A 22,883-nucleotide genomic window follows, 5' to 3' on the forward strand; every position below is an offset into this window, starting at 1 on the left:
GTGTCATATAGAATATATCAGATGTGTTTTCCTGTGGAGGTATTGGTTGACCTATGACCTTGCGATCAAATGTTTTCAGTTCCCATTGAAGAGGCATGTCCTTTCGTCTACTAATCGTACGGTTTTGCGGTGCGGTCGCAAAACACAGACACTAAACTTATTACAGTAAACAGCGACGTCGATGAACGAACGGACAGATCATAACTTTGCGAAAATAAAGAAAGTAAACTTTTCACTCCAGGGAAGACTTGAACCAAGGACCTCTCGTTCCGCAGCTGCTCACGCTAACCACAGGACAATGGCGCTCTTGAGTTCTCAGTATCATGGATGTTGCCTATCTTGCGCATGGACTACTCAGTTTGTATATTTTGCTTATTTTTTCATAGTTCCACAAAACTTCTTCCTGTTTTCTCGATTGATCTGTGTTCAGTTTTTCAAGGCCTATCCACTGTGCCAACTTATAACTAAATCTGAGGGGGGGTGCGATGGGGAGGTTCCCTTGTGAGTATTATATGAGAGGTTGAAAATACCGCTACAGATGTAAGGTTCTTGCATTTAGAACACAACTGGTTTCGGGCTCTTAGGCACCCATCTTCAAGTGTTGTAACTTGGTGCTGTGAGCCTGAGTGCCACATGGTGGACGAGTACAAGACGTGGTGTGTTACCAGCTAGTGCAGAGCACATATCCAGCAGGATCTCCGTCTCTCCTCAAATCCTCAGACCCATTCCAGAAACTCTGGCCAGAGCCTATTTCTCTGCTCCTACCTTCTACATGCTTCCTTCAGCACATAAACCCAACCACACAGGATGCCCCATTGTGGCCACTTACTGTTCTCCCTCTGAAAGAATCTCTGCTCTCATAGACCAACACCTTCAGCCTATCACCCAAGACCTAACCTCCTATATAGAAGATGCCAACCATTTCCTCCACCAACAGTTCCCGTTCCTATTCCTTTAGCACACAGTGCCCTGCTCATCACTACTGATGCCACCTCCCTTTGCACTAACATCCCTAATGCCCTTGTCCTAGCCACTACTGAACATTTCCCAAAGCCCTAGGGATTAAAAAACTACAGCCTCCTTCCTGGTCACCACAACTAACTACATACTCAGCCACCATTACTTCTCCCTTGAAGGCATCACCTACAAACAAATTCAGGATACAGCAATGGGTACCCGCATGTCACCATCCTATACCAACCTATTCAAAGGCAAACTAGAGGAGTCCTTCCTAACCACCCACAATCCCAAACCGCTCACCTGGTTCAGATTCATTGATGACATCTTTGTAGTCTGGATTGCGAGTGAGGAGATCCTATCCATACTCCTACAGAATCTCACCACCTTTTCCCCTGTTCGCTTCACCCGGTCCTCCTCAACCTAACAAACCGCCTTCCTTGATGCTCATCTCCAACTCAAAGATGGTTACATAAATACCTCTGTGGTATTTATGATTTTTGTATTTATACTTGATTCCTAAAAAGCATACAGTTTAATTGATATAGCACATTAATGAACACTCGAAACCACATCATTTTTGGTACTATTTGTTGCGATGAGTTACTGGGAAATCTGACATCACTGGATAAAACCATTACCTGTATTTCAAGTGAAAAGTGAAGATTGCTTCAATAGTATGGAAAATTAGATTTCCTTTTACTAAACTGACAAGATTTTGAGAAATATGATGGGCCAAATACTTCTGGCAGTGTTGAAGAAAACACTGAAACACAATGGATTGCACCTTCAAAATTAGACTAATACCTATTATGCATGTCTTAAGTCTGTGTTCACAGCTCAAGGTTGACGTTTCAGCCATTGAGTGATACTGATCTCCAATAATGACATAAGGTTAATGAATATGTTGTGTGTGTGCCTACAATGGTATGTCTTAATTGTGTACAATATTCTGAAAGGATGTAAATCCCTTCATAATTTAACCCTTTCGTGGGCAAAATTATTGAGCAGTTTTTTTTAATGAATGGAGAGCAGATAGCAGTTAACAGATAGGTATATTTATCATACAGAATATCAAATTTGCTCCAACTGTGAAAGTGAGGTCACACAACGAGGTGGGAAGTATTCTTCCCACTGCCCTTCCTTGGCGTTAAATGACAAAAACAACTTTTTCAATATATGACATATTTATTTGATAAATTTACTTCTCTTGTTACAATGATCGTTCACAATTACTTGCCATGAAATTTTCTGAAACATGGGTCTATGCAAAGTGGTATTTGACAATGTGTACAAACACAGCGAGTGCTCTTTTCCGCAGCTTTGGTACTACAGTGACAGCACGTCCAGTAGGTTTCTCCTAAAATGGGTTGATGTTCCCCTACAGCCACATGACAAAAATCTTCTGATACTTTACCCCTTTTTGCCAGAAAGACAGGTTTTTGTCCACGCCTTTTTTGTGATGAGAAGTCAGCGAAGTCTGGCAAGATGGATCCTGTATGTGAGCTGATCATGCTGTCCACTTTCTCTTTTACTTATTTTCCACAGGATAAAACTGTTCACTGCAGCAACATCCACCAGGAAATAAAAATATTCTGCACCACCATTTTACAGAATTTCTGCCAATAGCATACCTTTCTCATTATTGATCAAACTTATCGACACCACCCATTATTTTGTTGTATTCTGCCACAACTTCAGGACAAGAAATCTCTGTACTAGTACCATCCTTGTTTCCCCTTTTCACTGTGGCTGTTTCTCATGGGTCATGAATTGAGGACAGGAAAGTGACTCCACCCATTTTACTGCAGAAATGGCTCCTTTCGTTTCAAATTGGAATTCTCCCCATTCAAATTTCATGTTTTCCTTCATAAATTTGGGTAAATCAAAAGTATTTACCTTATACTACAGCTTTGAGGAAAAAAATCACAAAATGTCATGTAAACAGCACTGAAAGGCTCCTCTACAGAGCAACACTCAGCCATACAATGCCTCTGTGCGAAGGTACAGCAAAAACGGCAGGAACTTCCGATTTTGAAGTAGTAACCTATACTGTTCACTAGGTGGTAGCACCATACAGAGGTGGGAACTGTGAATCCCACGGGACTAGGAGCGAGTTCATTGTAGTGGGAAGCATGTTTTCCACGGCTCACGAAAGGGTTAATGGAGAAGGAACATTCCATGCAGCAGTATATATGTATATTGTCAAATGGCTGGTGTTGTAGTGAAGCTAGTTTGTCTTCCATGTTCAAATTTCAACTCCCAGCAATTGTTTTTACACTATAGTGAAGTGCTGTCGGATCGGCAGCATAATGTTTCAGAAGAGAACTTTTAAGTTATGACAAAATGCCTGTTGAAAAACTTACAACAGTATATGCTTGCAAAGTTATTTGCACATTTAATGGTTTCAATACAAATGATTTCATATTCCAATCCTGTAAATATAGTTTTTTACCATCAGTTTCAATTAGCACTATTATCCTGCATTTACACTAGTATTGACTGGCCATGAGAAGCATGTGTCTGATGAGTCAAAGGTGCCATTTTGAAATAAGCTGACACCTTAAGTGGACAACATCTCTTTTGGTACTTGGATGGCAATGTTATTTTTTTCAAAGACGTTGCAGGATCATCACAACAGTGTTGAAGTCATCGTCAGACGTAGAAGCAGCTTCAGGTGTGCCCCAGGGAAGTGTGTGAGGGCCCTCGCTGTTCATGTTGTATAATTGATCTTGCAGACAATACTGATAGTAACTGCAGACTTTTTGCAGATGATGCAGTTATTTATAATGAAGTACTGTCTGAAAGAAGCTGCAAATTTTCCAGTTAGTTCTTGATAACAATTAGAAGTAGTACAAAGACTGTCAACTTGCTTTAAATGTTCAGAAATGTAAAAACTGTGCAACTCACAAAAAAAAGAAAAAACATGTAGTATCCTATGACTATAATATCAATGAGTCACTGTGGGAAACAGCCAACTCATACAAATACCTGAGTTTAACACTTTGAAGGGATATGAAATTGTATGATCAAATCCTCAGCCATGGGTAAATAAGGTGGTAGACTTCTGTTTATTGGTAGAATACTGGAGAAGTGCACTCAGTCTACAAAGGAAATTGCTTACAAATCACTATATGACCACTTCTAGAATACTGCTCACATGTATTGGACCCGTACCAAATAGGATTGACAGATGATACTGAATGCATACAGAGAAGAACAGCACAAATGGTCACAGATTTGTTTGGCCCAAGAGAGACTGTCACAAATGTTGAAAGAACTGAACCGGCAAACTCTTAAAGATAGGCGGAAACTACCCCGAGAGATCATCAAATAGGGTACTCTTTGCTTCAAAAGCATTTCTTCTACAAGGACCCTTACAGTTTCTGGAACTCTGGCTGTTTTCACAGCTTTGATGACAGCATAATGGATGAAGTAGTCAGTGCAGACTATTATATGTCAGTTCTCATTTGTCAACTTTGGGAACCTCATTCCAATCCTGTGAAATGGTACTGTTGCTGGTGGAACTGATATCAAATACTTTAGAGGTAATTGCAGCACATTCTTCTGTTGCTGGTATTCCTTACAGTGCCTCACATGGTGCCTGGTGGATCGGAAGAGACCTGGTCAGTGATACCCGTGTCTGGTTCTCTCTCACAGTCTCCACACATTCCAGGTAATCGGTGTTGGAGAATTGTGGAAATACATCACTATAGATGGCCTTAGTTGAGCTGGGATGATGAGCAACTCATTTGTGCCCCATTGCATCATAGTTTCTCTTATACAATGTTATATTTAGTAATTGCACTTCTCCTTTGGGTGGTTCCTTCTCATTCAAGGCTTCTACAGTTTTCAGCAGTGCTAGATCTTCACACTGTTCATCAGCAGTATTATGTAATGCTGCAATGACTGAAATGTCATCCATACTGATGTGTTCTGTCAAAGAATTTTGTGAAAAGTGGTGTCCTTGTATTTGTCCTTGTATTTGCATTTGCTTTTGTTTACCACTGTGATGACATACTTCTGATGCCTCAGTATCCATCAGTCAACTTGATAGATTCTTCAGACCAATCATCTAGCATAGAGAATGGTTGTCCACCACAACGGTGAATGGTTTGCTAAATAATCAAGGTCAGAACTTCTCGAACAACTGAAAGGCACTCTTTCTCGTTTGCAGAGTAGCTCATCTCTGACTTGGAGAGTACTTTGGAAAGACAAGGAAATGTCTTTCTCGCACCTCATTCCAGGCATCTCCTTGCAGCAGTTCATGAAAGGGATGTGCCTTTCAACAGAAGTCCTTTATGAATCACTGCTAGTATGAGCACATTCCGAGAAAATTTCTCACATCATAATATGCTGAAGAATCATAAAATCTGTGACTGCTCTTATTTTCTCTGTATTATGACAGACTCCACCTTGTTGTCCCAAGCTTTTTATTTCTTGATCAATGAAGAGACTTTTTTTTTTTTTTCAAATTCAGGCAGAGGCCTGTGATCTGAACATACTTTTGCATCTGCATTTACATCACATCTAACAATGGAAAATCCAGGTTGAAATGTAACAATATTACGAGAAGGAAAGTTGCTACTCACCATATAGTGGAGATGCTGAGTCGCAGATAGGCACAACAAAAAGACTCTTCATAATTAAAGCTTTCGGCTATAAAGTGCATGGCAGAGGGTACATCCTACTGCAACAGTTATTAGGGTTTCTTTCTGTTCCATTCATGTATAAAGTGTGAGAAGAATGATTGTTTGAATGTCTCTGTGTGTGCGGTAATTATTCTAATCTTATCCTCACAATCCCTATGTGAGCAATACATAGGGGGTTATAGTATATTCCTATAGTCATTATTCAAAGCCGGTTCTTGAAACCCTGAACATGGAAAAGTTCAAGACTAGTATCACAGATAATTTCTGATTGCAACTATACCCACAAGGTGAAGCTGTCTACCACCCACAGACGATAAAGGCCTCACAGGACATTTAGTAACATGCTTTCAGATTGCTCTTGATCTATGCTGATGTTGAACAAGGAGACTGGGTCACAATACTGGCAGTCACAGATTTCACATATAACACAGTGAAGTGAGACACTATAGGCTTCACTCTGTTCTTTCTGCTCAACAGACACAAGGCTGAAACAACAATGGGTATGCTGTTTCTATTTCAACCAGATGATACTCAGGATGACAATGTGAAACACCTAGACGCCAGCACCAAAGAAACAAGACAGATGGCTCGCAAATAATACCTGACCATCCAGAAGAAGGACTGAGAGCAGAATAATCCCAAGCACAGGCCACTGACATACAGCCCAGGAGAGTTGGTATGGATTTCTACACCTGTGCAGAAAGTTTAATTACTGAAAAATTGACTAAAACTCTACTTTGGACCATACTGTGTCCATCTTGTTGGATGTCAACAACTGGGGAGGGGGGGGGCTTCAGTCAAGGATACTGAAGATCTACTTGACGATCATGAAGTTTCAACAGGAGGGGCTACCTTTGACGCTCATCATAGTGAAACAGCAGTGACAACACAACCTGAATGCAAGGATCCTTCAGTGCAGTCATACAGAAGACCAATGAAAAGATCTAGAATGTTGTAGTCACTCTCCTGTAAGTTCAAATCCAATAACCAGCAAATATTTTTTCTTTAGTATTTATAATTTCCAGAAGAGGCTCAAAATTTATTATTTTTTAATGTTACATATTCTGGTATATTCTATGTTTGTGTAAACAGCAACCTGTTCATTCAAGAGACTATACTGTCCTGTCTGTATATCGGTGTTTGTAATAAATGTGTTTTCAGTACTAAGTGTTGAACTCCATCGATGACCCTGCTTTTGGATCTGGACTTGACAGCAGTTACAAATGATAATATTACACCTTCCATCACTGCTAAAGGTTTTAATATTCCAATAATTTGGTACTCATTTCCTGGGTTTTCTCACTATTTTCGAAGTCTAGTACTCTTACACCTATTAAAGGCTTCTTTCCATTCCATTATCACAGCTGGTGAAATATATTTTTCACCTGTAATAAAAAATTAGCTGAATACATTTCATACAAGCTGCTGCCTGAACGGCACACACACACACACACACACACAAACACCTCTATTAGCCTATTCTCCCTCCAAACTTGTTAATCTAATTCTGAACATCTGGACAGAGATTTGAGTCGCACTCACCCTGAATGTGTGTCCAGTGTCCTGGCCAGCATTCAGTTAATCAGGGATTTCCAAACAGATACAGCAGCTATCTGACAAACATTTACAAGGAAGCAGATGCATCAACAAGCAGGGTGGACTTTCCAGACTGTCTCTTTGATTTTTTTCATACTTGTAGGACTTGAAGATCAGTGCATGTATATCATTTCCTATTGCAGTACAATGCAATTTTCAAAAACACTCAAAAAAGTTGATGCAGAACTTTAATGAGCTCTTTTAAGTATAAGAAATTTCAATTCAATTGGCATAACTGCTTGTTGTTCTGCACATAGTGTGCACATAGCCAACCAAGACACAGTCAAGACTGAAGGAAAGATGAGATTAGAAAACCTGAGAGCTCAAAGGCGGAATACAAGACGGAAATTACTGCTTAAGCAACAAACAATGGAAAATCCAGGATGGAATGTAACAATATTATGAGACAGAAAGCTGCCACTCACCATATAGCGAAGACACTGAGTCGCAGATTGGCACAACAAAAAGATTTTCACACTTAAAGCTTTCGGCCAAAGGCCTTTGTCAACAACAAACATGCAAAAACACACACACACACACACACACACACACACACACACACACACACAACTGCAGTCTCAGGCAACTGAAACCACACTGCAAGCAGCAGCAGTGCATCATAGTGGGAGTGGCAACTGGGTGGGAGGCTGGGGCTGGGAAGGGGAGGGATAATATGGTGGGGATGGCGAACAGTGAAGTGCTGCAGGTTGGACGGTGGGCAGAGGAGAGGTTGGGGAGAGGGGGGGGGGGGGGGGGGGCAGCGGAAAAAAGAGAGAACCACTCCCTGCACTCCTACCTTCTACGAAGGTCAGCTACACACCTCTGTCCAAATTAAACCTACCAACAAACATCAGTACTTTTATTTTGACAGTTGCCACCCTTTCTATGTCAAATGTTCTCTCTCATAAAGCCTTGGCATTTGAGGCAAACGAATTTGTTCAGACACTTTACAGCAATACACCACCATTCTCACCTCAGCTTTCACTGCACGTAATAATCCCACCAGCCTAGTTCAATAGGTGATTTCCATGGCCGGCACAACCAATCCTGGTACTGATGATCCATCCAAAAAACAACTTTGGAGCACACCACTGGTGACTCAATATTAACCTGGTCTGGAATGTATTAATCAGCTACTTCGAAAGTGCCGTGACTTCCTAAAATCATGCCCTGAAATGAGATCCATTCTGTCTGAAATTTTGCCCACCACACCTAGAATAGCTTTTCGTCACCCTCCCAATCTCTGAAATATTCTTGTCAGACCCTATTCTCCTTCTGCACCCATCTCTCTATGACATGGCTCCTGCTCCTGTGACTGTCCCTGCTGCAAGACTTGCCCTATACAACCTTTTACCAACACCTATAGCAGCCTTGTAACTGGCCACGTGGCCTTAATTTGCATTAATATCTCCTGTCTAAGCTTTTCTTCACAGTAATTACTCTTTCCTTCACTCCATTTTAGTTTTCTACATCTTTCATTGTCTTTCCCGTCTATTTTTCACTTCCCCCCTCCCATCTCTGTTACATACAATGCACTTAGCTTTTCACTGTTATTAACTCATGCATGATGTTTAAGCAGTAATCTCTGTCTTGCATATTACCCCATCTTCCACCTTTAAGCTCTCAGTTTTTCAAATCTCGTCCGATGCAGTCCCCAACAATCAGTCTTTCCTTCTCATCATGTGCGGTAAGTCTCCTTTGACCAATGGTTCTGGGTGACTTTCCCAAAATCTACCCCTTTTCCTAGACCTCTCCAGTCCTTTTCCTTCATCCCTCTTCCTTTCCCTTCAACCTTTCTTTCTGAAGAAGGAGCCACTGGCTCTGAATGCTTGCCTAATTACAACCTTCATTTATGTGTGTGTTCTGTCACCACTTGGAGAGTAGATTTTTTATGTATCCAATTAAATTTTTAAAATAATAGGCAACTCTACAGATAAACTGGCCTCTACCCTCATGTCTGAATATAAAACAAAGTCTGTTAACAAATAAAATACTGAAAACTCTGTGGCACCGACATCCATGTTAGAGGGTGCTCTCCCAACAGCAGATGCCTTGAGTCATTGGACTGTATCCTATAAATAGAGGTATGAGGACTCCTTACTTGTCTCATGAGCAGGAAAAAGTATATCATGGCTAAAGAGTTGACTTTACCAGCCACAGCTTACTGATAAGCACTTACGCCCATGGTTCTTCCTACCAACACGACTCTGTAATTCAACAGAGATGTGACAGCATGTAGAAGGAGATATTTTGTACATATTTTCTTGGAACTTTACTAGTTAATTAATTTCTCTGAATTTCCAAGTGCTCCAGTAATTATTGGAATACCAAAATCTTCTCCGGTCACTGACAGTGGAAAAGAGCAACATGCATTCTGGATTTGTTTATTTGCTGTGTTCATGCTTGTGACGGACACTCTAAAAGTCAGAGCAGATGAGGAATTCTACAGCAGGAATACATCTTATCTTCTCCGGTGCTCTCAAGATCACATCTATTTATATTCATATGGTAAACTTGCAGAAACACTCAGGAAACAATCAGGAAAAAGCCCGAAAGTGGTCAAGGAAGTCAACATGCTTCGATCCATATACAAACACTCATATAATTCTTCACATTTCACAACATTTTGAGTTAGAAACTTATCCATGAGTCCTGATTCTCCAACAAATTTACAATACTTTTGTGTCTCTCTAGCAATCAGGATGGCAGTCAGCTCCAGCCATGGGTTAGAATTGGTATTTGTCCCAAATTAAGCACCACATAAGCACCACATAACCTCACGCATCAGACATGATTTATGAACATTTTCATGTTTTAAAAAGTACGAATTTTAAAAAATTGTTCTCTTAGTAGTTGTATCGCTCTAGTAAGTTTTAAAATCTTTCCACAGGCATCATAGTTATTTTCAAGCACTTCACTGAATCTGACTTGCACCTCGGTGTGCATAATGTTTCATAACCTCCACTTTGTGTTCTCCATTGTGATGCTCTCACAACCAACTTCTAACTAGCTGATACCTTATACGATCTGTGGTGGTGACCAGTTCAACTTTCTCCTTCAGTAAGGTTATTAAAATATGTCATGCATACCTGCTACACATCACACATCATAAATACCCACAAAACTTATTGAAATGCAATGAATCTTCATCACAGTGTTTACAGAAATTACTGTTGTGATGGTAGGCACTCACGCCTATAGAAAGCCGCAGTCCTCTGAAATACGCCCTTAGTAGTTCAAACTCTTCACTAGTAGCTGCCTTCATCCATAAAAAGAATTACTTGTTCATTTCACTACATTCAGCATGTAGGATGACTAACCAGAAGAAACACTACAACTTAGCTTTCTTGAAGAAAGTAATCCTAGTGATGCAGAGCTCAACTTACACTGGACGACTGAAATGAATAAAACATGGTGAAACTTATCATACAGATGAGCTCAAAAGTGCAATGGGACAAAATAAATTTTCAAGTTGACTTAAGACAACACATACTACAACAAAACTTCCACAGCGACATGGAAGTACATTGAAAATTGACGTACAGTTGCTTGAAACACCAGACAGCATAGAAGATGAACGAAGAATACCATAACAGAACCTGGAATTTTGAGAAAACAACACCTTTGCTACTGATTATTTTGACATATGACACAACAAAACGAAGTTAAGTCTGTTATTGATTTGCAATACGACTATTTAAGTAATCTTGCGAGCTTTTACTGGGGTGAAATGAATGTAAATGCTATAGAATCAGAGAACAGTATGTTTTGCTGCAAGCTAGAAATTATATCTTGGCATCACAGTCAAGTCACTTCCTCTAATACTTGCACAAAATACAGTGCGACAGCGAGTCAGGTGAGCAGTTCAGAAAGCAGCTATGTCTGTTTACGGACGCGCAAATATTGACAAAAATACAACATTTCAATGGTTTTCACATTTAAAACATTAGTTACAATACAAAAATGATGTACAGAACCAGTCTAAAATCTATCTATTCAAAAGAATTTCCCAAATATTTCTTTAAAACTCAGTACCACTACTTTTTAACATACATATATTGCACAAAAGCCAACACAGTTAGCTTTCAAGAATGGTCAGTTGTTGAATATATTATGTTACGTGGCATGCAGAATTAGCACAATAATATTGGGCACTGTTTAAAGCTAACCACGTAAAATATTCTGGAATTACCTGTAGTGGTGTACTGTGTGGATTATGCATATAAATAAGGGGTGAGTAAGTAGCATTTGCAGGAATTTTTACACCCACTAATGGCCTTAGCCTGTATGGACTGCTTATGCTAGCCCCCTTCACCTACAATGAAATAAAAGCATGTTATCACAGCAGGATTTAATACACTTTCCTAAATGTGATTTTCATATAGCTAAGTTTTTCACCTGGTACTTAAAGCTGCCTTCTGATGTGTGAATAAATAAATTGCTTTCAATTTCTCCTTCTTCACGGCCTAAGAATACAACATTAAAGCTTGTGTTTCCCATTGGTGGGATAACCTGAAAACATAGATCAAAGCACATTGTGGGAAGCTTTTCTACAAGGCTGTAAGTACTATTAGATGTTTCATTTTTTATAATCATTTAGAGCAAGGGGCATTAAGTAATCAATAACCATATGCAAATATTATTTTCTACCAATATCATGAGTAAGCAAGGTATACATAACAATGCATAATCAGGTTAAAATTGTGACTGAGTCTGGAGCAACACTAAAGAAATTAAGGTTAATGTACCACACATTTTGTTTTTGAGAATAAAAAGAGGAAAGTGTAAGAAAGTGACAGTGGAAACTTATTTGTTTCAAGACATAACAAGGTCAACAAATTTTGAAAAACATACAAATGTACAAAAAGCTAGCATGATTTATGAACACAATTTGAAAGATTATTTTACATAAGTTCAGAAGCAGTGAATATTACAATAGGTATAAAATAACGTACCCGAATAATCCATTAGTTTTTCCCAGTTTTTGGATAAATTATGAACTTCCAAAAAAATTTCCATTGTTTAGTAAAAAATCTTTCCCCTCTTATTTTTCTACATAGTGCAATTTTTGTTATTTGTAGAAAAAGAATTAGTACAAAAATAACTGGTGCATTTTTTAAGAAATTATAATGCTTAGCAAGCTACAAGTAAAGGTTACTGACAATCTGCATTTTGAAGTTAATTTAATGAGAATCAATACATATTCAATTTCAGGGTGTAGTTGCTTCCTCCCATATAATTTTGTTCTCCAACTAACAATATGTTATTTATCTTCTGATCTATGGGAAACAAAACTTCATAAGACTAATGGCTTTTGCTCTTTGAATGATCAAACATAAAAATAAACAATATTACAAGAATTATTCTATATGTTAAGAGATCTTTTCTTTTTTCCTCTGTAGCAACTAGCTGAGTTAACCATTCATAACTTCTTACTGGTCACTACTAACCACTATTTCCTCAACTCACTTGTAACATTCATCCTCACACACACATACGAAAATGCACGTTCCCACAAGCTCTTCTCATCAGACACCTTGCTTGGAATGTCAGTTTCCCCATTTACTTGAATTGCCCTGCATCTTTGTGTCCAGCAATAATATCTTTCGTTCCTTGTTGGAGTGAAAAGAGAAGATCTTCCAGGTAATTTGCACCTCTTTCTTTGCAGTGTACACTTAAAGTGCAATCTGAAGGGCACTTATAGAGCAAGATGAGCTCTCTCTATCACCAGAGCTGCAGTGGCAGACAGAACTTTAAATGGAGCAATTATGATATTGGGGTTTACTTATGCCTAAGAGCTAAAAGTAAAATCAATTTTATATAAACAGATAAGCACAACCCGCATTAGTCATCTGTCAATTTCATACACTCTTGAAAAGGAGAAATTAAGCTGTTAACATAATTTCCCACCATTTCACTGTTGGTTCCACATCGTTTTTAGCTGTAGCTGATGGTAGTATATCAGTAAATACTGTACAATAAAAAAGACTGTACTTTATAGTTGGTAGTAACAAAGACACATCTGGTCCACACAAGGACAGTTTGCTAAGGGTTCTGATAGACAATCTGCTGAGGGTTCTGTCATTGCAACTAATCCATAGCCAAGTACTAGTTGTGTAGCACACCACTGTAACATGAAGGATGATGGGATGCAGTGCCAGAAGGTGCTGTTGCTTTCTTATCAGTGTGGGCGAGGAGAACCAGGGCATTTCCATTCATTGGATTGCCACTATAATAGTGGTTCGTACGACTGAGCCCAGGTTTCGTCCATAGTGACAATCCTTCCAAGGAAGCTCCACTCTTTCTGTGGTAGTAATTAAGCAATTCCTCTGCAAGTGCGTAACGATGCCACTGTTGCACCTCGGTCATTGCACATGGTACCTATTGTGCTGCCATTTTGAGAAATCCAAGAACATCGAGCAAAATGTGGAGCACTGTTTTGTGGCATACACCTAACTCTGCAGCTAACTCAATTTGTAGTCCTTCGGTGATACATGTCTAGCAGTGAGGCAAGGAGCTCAATTGTCATGTTGTCCATAGTGGGTCTTCCTGAATGGCACAAATCTTCAGTGACATATTCATCTTGCCACCACACAATATGGCAATTTTGGATCACCACACACCGCACGCAGTCCCTGAAAACACTGTTGTCCATACTGACCAAGTGCCAGTTCAATCTTGATGCACGCACATTGTTTGTGTTTCCAAAATATACTGTCAGGGCATCTGCCCTGCCTCCTACTCTTTCAGACAGTACACATTGCAACTGACTCAAACACAGCAACCACCAATCACTGCACTATTTCAACTTATCTTCTGTTATATAAACTACAGACAATACACATGCCATTACATGCACACTCTTCATAAACAGAGTCCCACTACTTTTTACCCAACCCTCATATTTCTTTTAACTGATTCTTAACTGTGTTCATTGCAATACAGGTAATTTTGTAAAGAGTTTTCACTATCTCTACTAGGTGATAAGGAAATCCACATTCTGACACAATATTCCACAGGTTATCATGGCTTACACAGACAAAAGCCTTCTCAAAGTTGATAAAGGAGATATGAGTGTCTATCTTAAACTCTCTTATATTTTTCTATAATGTTCTTAATTATAAATACATTGTCTGTGTGTGATCAATATGATCTAAATCCATTTTGTTCCTCAGAAATAACAGCTTCTGAGGTATTCTTCACATGGTTATTGATTATGTTTGAATACTGTTTGTAGCAAGTGTTTAGAACCCTGATGCCACAATAGTTTTTACAGTCACTGTGCTTTCCTTTCTTGAAAGAGACATTACTTCTACGCAACTCTATTTTTGGCTTGAGACCAAGGAGCAATCAAAATATAGTATTTCCTCCTTTTCTAACTAGTGACTTCCGAATTAACTCCTGCACATCCCAAATGGATGAATCCCCAGTTCTGAAAGAATGTACAATTTTCATCCCCAGTGATTATGAGCCTTTCATAACCATAATACATTCATTCACTGATTTATTTTCTTATAAGTTATACCTTGTCAAATCAACCATTTCACTTGACTATTTGCAATTCTTTTGATCTCCCAATAACTTCTGAATTATGTTCTGGTATTGTTCTTAAAGCACACTTTACTTGTGCATCATCTTGGTTCTCACCTAACATCTTGCCTTTAAATTTATTTATGAGAGAGGTGCCTACGGATAACAACCTGCCTTTAAATTTATTTATGAGAGAAGTGTCTGACGATATGTCCAACTCACAAACCATTTGATTTCAACTGCCAGATAAAAATGCCTCCTCTACCCTTTACCACGCATTAAGATCTGCAGCTATATACATCCATGTTGCTTCTGTATGATTTATTACATCATTCTCCATTGTGACACCATGCCAGTTTTTTCTTATCTCTTGAAATCAAGTAAAAACTTGCTTGGTCCATCCAACATCCAATCTCTTGGGTACATGCCCCACACTCATACCGTTTCATTTTCATTATAGGCCTAATCACATCTTCTGTTTCATCATGTTTCCTCATCAATTTGTTCATTTCCCTGTCACTCCATTCCTTGTCTGAATGCTCTTCACATTTGAAGTCCATGTCTTACTCACACAAAAGTGGTGATTCACAGTGTGATAATCTTTCTGTTTAAGGCACACTGGAAGATCAGTTTTGAGAGCTCTAGCATACCCCATCTAGCTCTCTCCTGTCCACTTTTATTGTCTATGACACTTTTAAATACTAGATTTCACCAACCAGTTCTATAACTTAATTGTTAATTTGTACACTGCATCAAGTTCTTGCATTAGTTGTTGAAGTTTAACTGCACTCCAGGCAATGTGAAGAGCATATTCAGCAAAACAAAGGTAATTCAAATGTGTCCCACTAACACATTATTAATTTTTCTCAGTTCGGAGATCTGATAATCCATCTCGGTTTGGTAACAATTTTCATGACATTTAATCCCTTCCATGATTTCTCCCTCCAATTATAAATTTCTCACTATCCTGATAAACTCTAATGGTAGCTGTGGTAGCTGTAGCATTGATATACATATTTCTCTGATTATTAACACAGCTTGAATCACTGCCTTACTCCTCAAGGGCTGTTGGTGCAAATCTGGTTGAAATTCACTCAACAGATATCTCAAAATCTATGAATCCAAATGGTAGAACATACTCACTGTTCCATTCTAGTAAGATGCAGATTAAAAATAGATTGTAAGCTAGAAAGAAAGAAACTCATGACAGGAAATCAGGTGCATACATTATAAGAATTTATTTAACAATGAAGTCTGAGTACAATGGCTAGAGACAGCCATTTTGTGTGTGTGTGTGTGTGTGTGTGTGTGTGTGTGTGTGTGTGTGTGTGAGGTTTGCCTTCTTGTGTAAATGTGTGTGTGTGTTTTCCTTTCTTTTCTGAAAAAGGCTTTGACTGAAAGCTCAGTGTGTAATAGTGTTTTCATTACATCCTTTGCAATTCAAAGTGCCATCTTTATGGTGAGTTGCAATCTATACTTTGCACAATAATATTATGAAAAGTATAGTATAAAATTGTTAATATTATTAACAATTATGGAAGGGGTAGATTCCTATCCACCAGAAATATGACATTTGAGTTGCAGACAGGCACAAGGAAAAAACTGTTACACATTAAACTTTCAGCCAAAGCCTTCATCAGAAAAGATAGAACAAACACGCATTCACACAAGCAAACACACTCCACAGACATATGACTGCTATCTTTCGCTGCTCAGGTCAGACCTAGTGCGTCAAATGAGAGCGACAATCTCTAGTGGAGGGGGGTGAGGAGAGGGATAGTAGGGTACAGGTGGGGGAAGAGGAAACAGTGCTGCCTGGCAAAGTAAGCAGAGAACAGAGGTGGAGACAATGCTACCTGCTGCAGCATCGAGAGGAGCAGAGATGGGGAAAGATTAGTGTGTGCAGAGAGCAGTACACAATGAGGCTGAGGGGACATTAGTTGGGAAACTGTTGGGTGGAGTGTGTGGATACAGTTGGTTACTGTAGGTTGAGGCTGGGATGATTTCAGAAGTGGAGAATGCATTGTAAAAACAACTCATGCCTGCACATTTCAGAAAAGCTGGTGGAGGGGGAGACGATCCAGATGGCCCATGTTATGAAGCAACCACTGAAATCAAGCATGTTACATTCAGCTGCACAGCTGTGTAACAGGATTGTCCACTTTGGCCCTGGGCCACAGTTTGGCACTGGCCATTCATCCCATTGGATAGTTCGTTGGTAGTCATGCCAACATAAAAGGGTGAGCAACGATTGCAACAGAGCTGGTGCACAACATGGCTGCTTTCACAGATGACCCTGCCTCTGATGGGACAGGACAAGCCTGTTAAAGGACTAGAACAGGAAGTGATGGGTGGATTGGCAGGTCTTGTATGTGGGTCTTCCACAGGAATATGATCCCTGCGCCGAGGGGGCGGGATTAGGAGTGGCATAGGATAGAACAAAATGTTGTGGAGGTTGGGTGGGCATCAGAACACCACTTTGGGAGGGGTGTGAAGGATCTTGTGTAGGACGTCCCTCATATCAGGGCATGATGACAGATAATCAAACTCCTGATCAAGGATGCACTTCAGCTGTTCCAGTCAGGGGTGGTATTGAGTGATGAGGAGGGTGCTCCTTTACAGCTGATTCTTGGGGGGTGGTGGGAGTATGTGGGGTATGTGGGGACATAGCACGGGAAATCCATTTTGTGACTATGTCTGGGGAATAGTGCCTCTCTGTGAAGGCCTTTGTAAGACCTTCAGCATACTGAGCAAGGGAGCTGCCTTCACTGTGGATATGCCATCCCCGGATGACTAGGCTGTAGGAGGTGGATTTTTTTGGTGTGGAAGGGAGGGCAACTGTCAAAATGCAAATACTGTTAGTGGTTGGCTGGTTGGTTTAAAAGAGGGGGGAGAGACCAAACTGCAAGGTCATCGATCCCTCGTTCCGATTAAAATAATTACACAACGGTGAGAGTAAAATAATCGAGACATACAAAATACAGCTGGAAGAAAGGAAAAAACCACAAGAATGATATAAGGGCAACAGATACTAAAATGGACAAAATAGGCCAAGAAAACCACAGAGAGACACAAGAAACACGTAGAAGAGATCAAAACAAGAGGACAGACTACCATGAATGGCTGACCATGAGAATAAAAAGGAGAAGCCAGCCACTCTGCAACACATTAAAACCTCCACCCTAAAAGCACTAGGGTGAAGGGCACAGAGGGACAAAGGACATGCGCTAAAACTTAGATCAAACGATAAAACCCACCCTCACGAATAAAACGTAAAACTAAAGGTGCTGTTGAGGCATTGTCACACAACATCGAAGGTAGAGTGCTGGGAACGTTTAAAGTCTGCCACAGAGCGGCTAAAAGTGGGCAGTCCAGCAAGAGGTGGATGACCATCATGTGTGAGCCACAGCGACACCAAGGTGGGTCCTCATGACAGAGGAGGTAACCATGCGTTAGCCACGTATGGCCAATGCGGAGCCAGCACAGGACAACTGATTCCCAGCGAGAGGACCGCATGGAAGGCTTCCACATATTTGTAGTCTCCTTAATTATTCACAGTTTGTTGTGCATACTGTTACGTGATTCCATCTCTCCCAAAGCCGAAAAATCCTGCGGCGTAAGACAAACGCAGGTCAGATTCGGAGATACCCATCACCAGAAGTGATTTCCACTAGGCTGTTTGGCCAGCCTGTTGGCAAGTTCATTGTCTGGGATTCCGACGTGTCCTGGGGTCCACACAAACACCACTGAACACCAGGACCGTTCCAGGGCATAGATGGGCTCCTGAATGGATGCTACCAAAGGATGGAAAGGGTAGCACTTGTCGATAGCTTGTACGCTGCTCAAGGAGTCAGTACATAGGAGAAATGACTCACCAGGGCATAAGCGGACATGATCAAGAGCACGAGATATGGCCGCCAGCTCTGCAGTGAAAACACTGCAGCCATCTGGCAAGGAATGCTGTTCAATATGTCCTCCATGGACATACGCGAAGCCGACATGAGCATCAGCCATCGAGCCGTCGGTGTAAACCACTTCGTGGCCCTGGTACATGTTGAGAATCGAGTGGAAGTGATAGCGGAGAGACTCAGGGTTAACGGAGTTCTTACGGCCATGTGAAAGGTCCAGAAGAATCTGCAGCCTAGGTGTACACCATGGAGGTGTACGTGAATGGACCTCGAGGAGAGGTGGTAATGGGAAGGGCTCCAATTCAGACAGAAGGGACCGGATGCGAACTGCAATCCTAAGCCCTGACCAGGGCCGCCAATGCAGGAGATGAACCGCCGTGGTTGGGAAAAGGAGACGGTAATTCAGATATGCAGAACTACGATTGTGTGCAACGTAACTGGTGAGCAGTTGTGCATGTCTAACCTTCAATGGAGGGACTCAGGCCTCCACCAGGACACTGATCACCAGACTTGTTCTAAAAGCTCCACTTGCTAGGCGAATGCCACAGTGGTGCACTGGGTCAAGTAAACACAACGCTGAGGCGTCACCAAACTGTAAACCAGACTCCCATAGTCAAGGCGGGATTGAACAAGGGCTCTGTATAGCTGCAGCGGAATAGAGCGATCTGCACCCCAGTTGGTGTTGTTCAGGCAGCGAAGGGCATTGAGGTGCTGCCAGCACTCCCGCTTAAGCTGACGAAGGTGAGGCAGGGTCAATCAGGCATCCAAAACCAGTCCTAAGAATCAATATGTCTCCACACAGTGAGTGGACCATCTTTAAGGTAAAGTTCTGAATCTGGATGAATGGTACGACGACGACAGAAATGCATGACACATGACTTCGTGGCTGATAACTGGAAGCCGTGTGCTAGAGCCCATGATTGCACCTTGTGAATGGCTCCCTGTAGACTCCGCTCAGCAACACCAGTACAGAAGGAGCAGTACGAAATACAGAAGTCATCCGCATACAGAGAAGGTGAGACCGACAGCCCTATAGCTGCTGCTAGACTGTTAATAGCCACTAAAAATAGAGAGATACTCAATACAGAGCACTGTGGAACCCTTCTTCTGAATATGAGGCGAGCTATGGGAGGCACCGACTTGGACACGGAAAGTATGGAGCGACAGGAAGTTTTGGATAAAAATCGGGAGCGGGCCCAGAGACCCCACTCATACAATGTGGCAAGGATATGATGTCGCCAGGTCATTTTGTATGCTTTACGTAAGCCAAAAATGACGGCAACCAGATGTTGGCATCTGGAAAAGGCTGTTTGGATGGCAGACTCGAGGGACACATGATTATCAATGGTAGAGTGACCCTGGCAGAAGCCACCCTGACATGGAGCCAGTAGGCCACATGACTCCAGGATCCAATCCAACTGCCGACACACCATACATTCCAGGTAGCTACCCACATCAAGCGGGTTTTTACCTGGTTTGAGCACCAGAATGATGGTGCTCTCCTGCCATTGCAATGGTAAGACGCTATCGCACCACACCTGGTTAAAGATGACGAGGATATGTCGCTCATAGTCAGATGAGAGACATTTAATCATCCGACTGTGGATCCGATTCGGTCCAAGAGCTATGTCGGGACAATGTGCAAGGGCGCTGAAAAGCTCCCACTCTGTAAATGGGGTGTTATAGGGTACACTGTGGCATGTAGTGAACAAGAGGACTTTCCCTTCCATCTGCCGTCTGAGGGGTCGAAAGGCTGGGGGGTAGTTCAATGCAGAGGCTCAAGCATAGTGCTCAGCAAAGTGCATGGCAATCACGTTTGCGTCAGTAGATAACACACCATTGATGTTAATGCCAGGGACATCTGTTGGGGTCTCGTATCCAAAAAGACATCTGATCTACGTCCAGACTTGGAATGGTTGACAAGTACATCTCCCAACACTCCTGTTTCAGTCATTTTATAAGCTGATGAACAAGGGCACAGAGCCGCTTAAAAGGCTACTGGGTGCTCTAGGGAAGGGTGCCACTTATGTCGCTGTAGAGCTCAGTGACTTACAGCAACCACCAAGGGATTGTCTTTCGCTGGGGGCACCCTAAAGAACAAGGGATCACGTTTTCCACTGCAGAAACAATCGCTGTAGTGACCTGCTCATCAACAACATCAATGGCACCATGTGGGGGAGATTCAGCGGTGACAGCGGAGGTGAAGACTTCACATTCTGCCTTGTTTAAAGCTCATCTGGGTAGGCGTCCGTGGCCATGACGCCAGGGGAGTGACAGGAAGATGGGGTCACTACCATACAGGTCGTCATGTGCTCTCCAGCGGATATAGATGGGAGAAGGCAGGGCTACAAACTGAGAGATCAATGGCCAAATATGTGCCATGTGCCACACTGAAATGTGTGGGGGCACCTCTATTTAAGAGGCAGAGGTCGAGTTGTGATAGTAAATTTTCAACCTCCCTACCTTGGCCAGTAATCATGGCGCCACTCCACAAGGGGTTATGCAGGTTAAAATCTCCCAAAAGGAGGAAACGTTTAAGGAGTTGATCGATCAGTGCAGCCAATACGTTCAGGGGTACTGCAACATCTGGAGGAAGATATACACCGCAGACAGTTATTTCCTGCGTCGTCCTTATCGTGACAACCACATCTTCAAGAGGGGTTTGAAGAGGCAAAGGTTCACTACATACTGAGTTCAGGACATAGACTCAAAGTCCACCTGACACACTATTATAGTCGATACGGTTCCTGTAATATCCCTTATAGTGACGGAGGGCAGGGGCCGCATTGCCGGGAACCAGGTTTCCTGGAGGGTAATGCAGAAAGCAGCTGTAAAGCTTAACAGTTGCCATAGCTCAGCCAGGTGGTGGAAAAAACTGCTGCAATTCCACTGGAGGATTACGTGATCGTGAGACTGGGAAGGCATGAAACACTCAATGAGGCAGTCTATGCCTCAGGGTCGCCTGCTGCCACCAGATTGATCCTGTGCAATCGACATCCATTGTGTCTGAGGGCCCAGCGGAGTCTAGGTCCTCAGTGGACACCATAATCTCCACCTCATCCTCAGACACAGAGCTTGTAGGTACTGGTGGTGTAGGTGGCATTGCAGTGCCTTGGTTCTTGGAGGTTTTTTACTTTTTAGGTTTCTCTCACTGCTCCTTAGGTTTGTCTGGCTGGGAGGGCTTCACTGATTCAGTCTCAGGGACTGAGGAGGGTCATGAAGCCCTAAGACCAGCTACCTGTGGTTGTTTCATCCACTGGCGGATGTCAGCTTTGCCACTCGTAGAAACCTGGGAAGGGAGTGACCCAAGGAATCCCTTCCTGGTGAGAGGAGTCAAAGGAGACTTATGCTTCTTCAGCTGAGAAGTGGGGACTGACATCCCCGATGGTTGGGTGGGGTAGAGGGAAGGACGGGGGGGTGGGGGGTCTGTTGCTCCTGAAGTAGGTTGTGCAGGAGCAACAGGAAGGAGGGAAATGCCCCCCACCATGATCAAGGGGGCAGGTGGAGCCTGACGGCTCTAAGAGCCAACTATACACAGCAGAACGGAAGATGGTAGAACTGTTGTAGCGGTGGCGTAGGTTGACGTCATATGCACAGAATGTATCCTCTCATATTTTCTCTTAGCCTCAGTGCAAGTCAGTCAGTCCAAGGTCTCGTATTCCATTATTTTTCCTTCTTTCTGGAGAATCCTGCAGTCTGGCGAGCAGGGTAACAGGTGCTCTCCGCAGTTGACACAAATGGGAGGTGGGGCACAAGGAGTATTGGGATGTGAAGGACCTCCACAATCCCAACAGGAGATGCTGGAACTACAGTGGGAAGACATATGGGAGAACTTCCAGCACTTAATGCACTGCATCAAGGGAGGGATATATGGCTTTACGTCACAGTGGTAGACCATCAGCTTGACATTCTCGGGTAATGAAGGCACCGGTGTAAAAACCTGATTATCCCTCGGACCGCAATGGATGCACCAGACGAAATGGACTCCTTGCCGCTAAATTGGCGTGCAGCTAATCGTCAGACTGCAAAAGAAGGTCCCTGTGATATTTGATACCCTGGACCATGTTTAAGCTCTTATGGGACATGATGGAAACAGAAACATCCCCCAGCTTGTCACAGGCGAGTAGTGCCCGTGACTGAGCAGAGGATGCTGTTTTGAACAAGACTAGCCCTGACCACATTTTGGATAAGCCCTCCACCTCCCCAAACTTGTCCTCTAAATGCTTCACAAAAACCTGAG

At 42.0% G+C, this 22,883-nt stretch overlaps 1 protein-coding gene across 2 annotated transcripts in view; it reads right to left on the reverse strand.

The window, feature by feature from the left end:
- The window catches only part of LOC126199383 (transmembrane protein 131), a 385,780-nt gene that overhangs the window by 256,539 nt on the left and 106,358 nt on the right, over nucleotides 1-22,883 (reverse strand). For both annotated transcript variants that reach the window (XM_049936301.1, XM_049936300.1), the window contains exons 6-7: nucleotides 11,604-11,717; nucleotides 11,398-11,520 (exon numbers count right to left, since the gene is read on the reverse strand). In XM_049936301.1, coding sequence (XP_049792258.1) covers nucleotides 11,398-11,520; nucleotides 11,604-11,717 — 237 coding nt within the window. The remainder of the gene's footprint in view (nucleotides 1-11,397; nucleotides 11,521-11,603; nucleotides 11,718-22,883) is intronic.

Source organism: Schistocerca nitens, chromosome 8 (assembly GCF_023898315.1).
Source record: "Schistocerca nitens isolate TAMUIC-IGC-003100 chromosome 8, iqSchNite1.1, whole genome shotgun sequence".
Lineage (NCBI taxonomy): Eukaryota > Metazoa > Arthropoda > Insecta > Orthoptera > Acrididae > Schistocerca > Schistocerca nitens.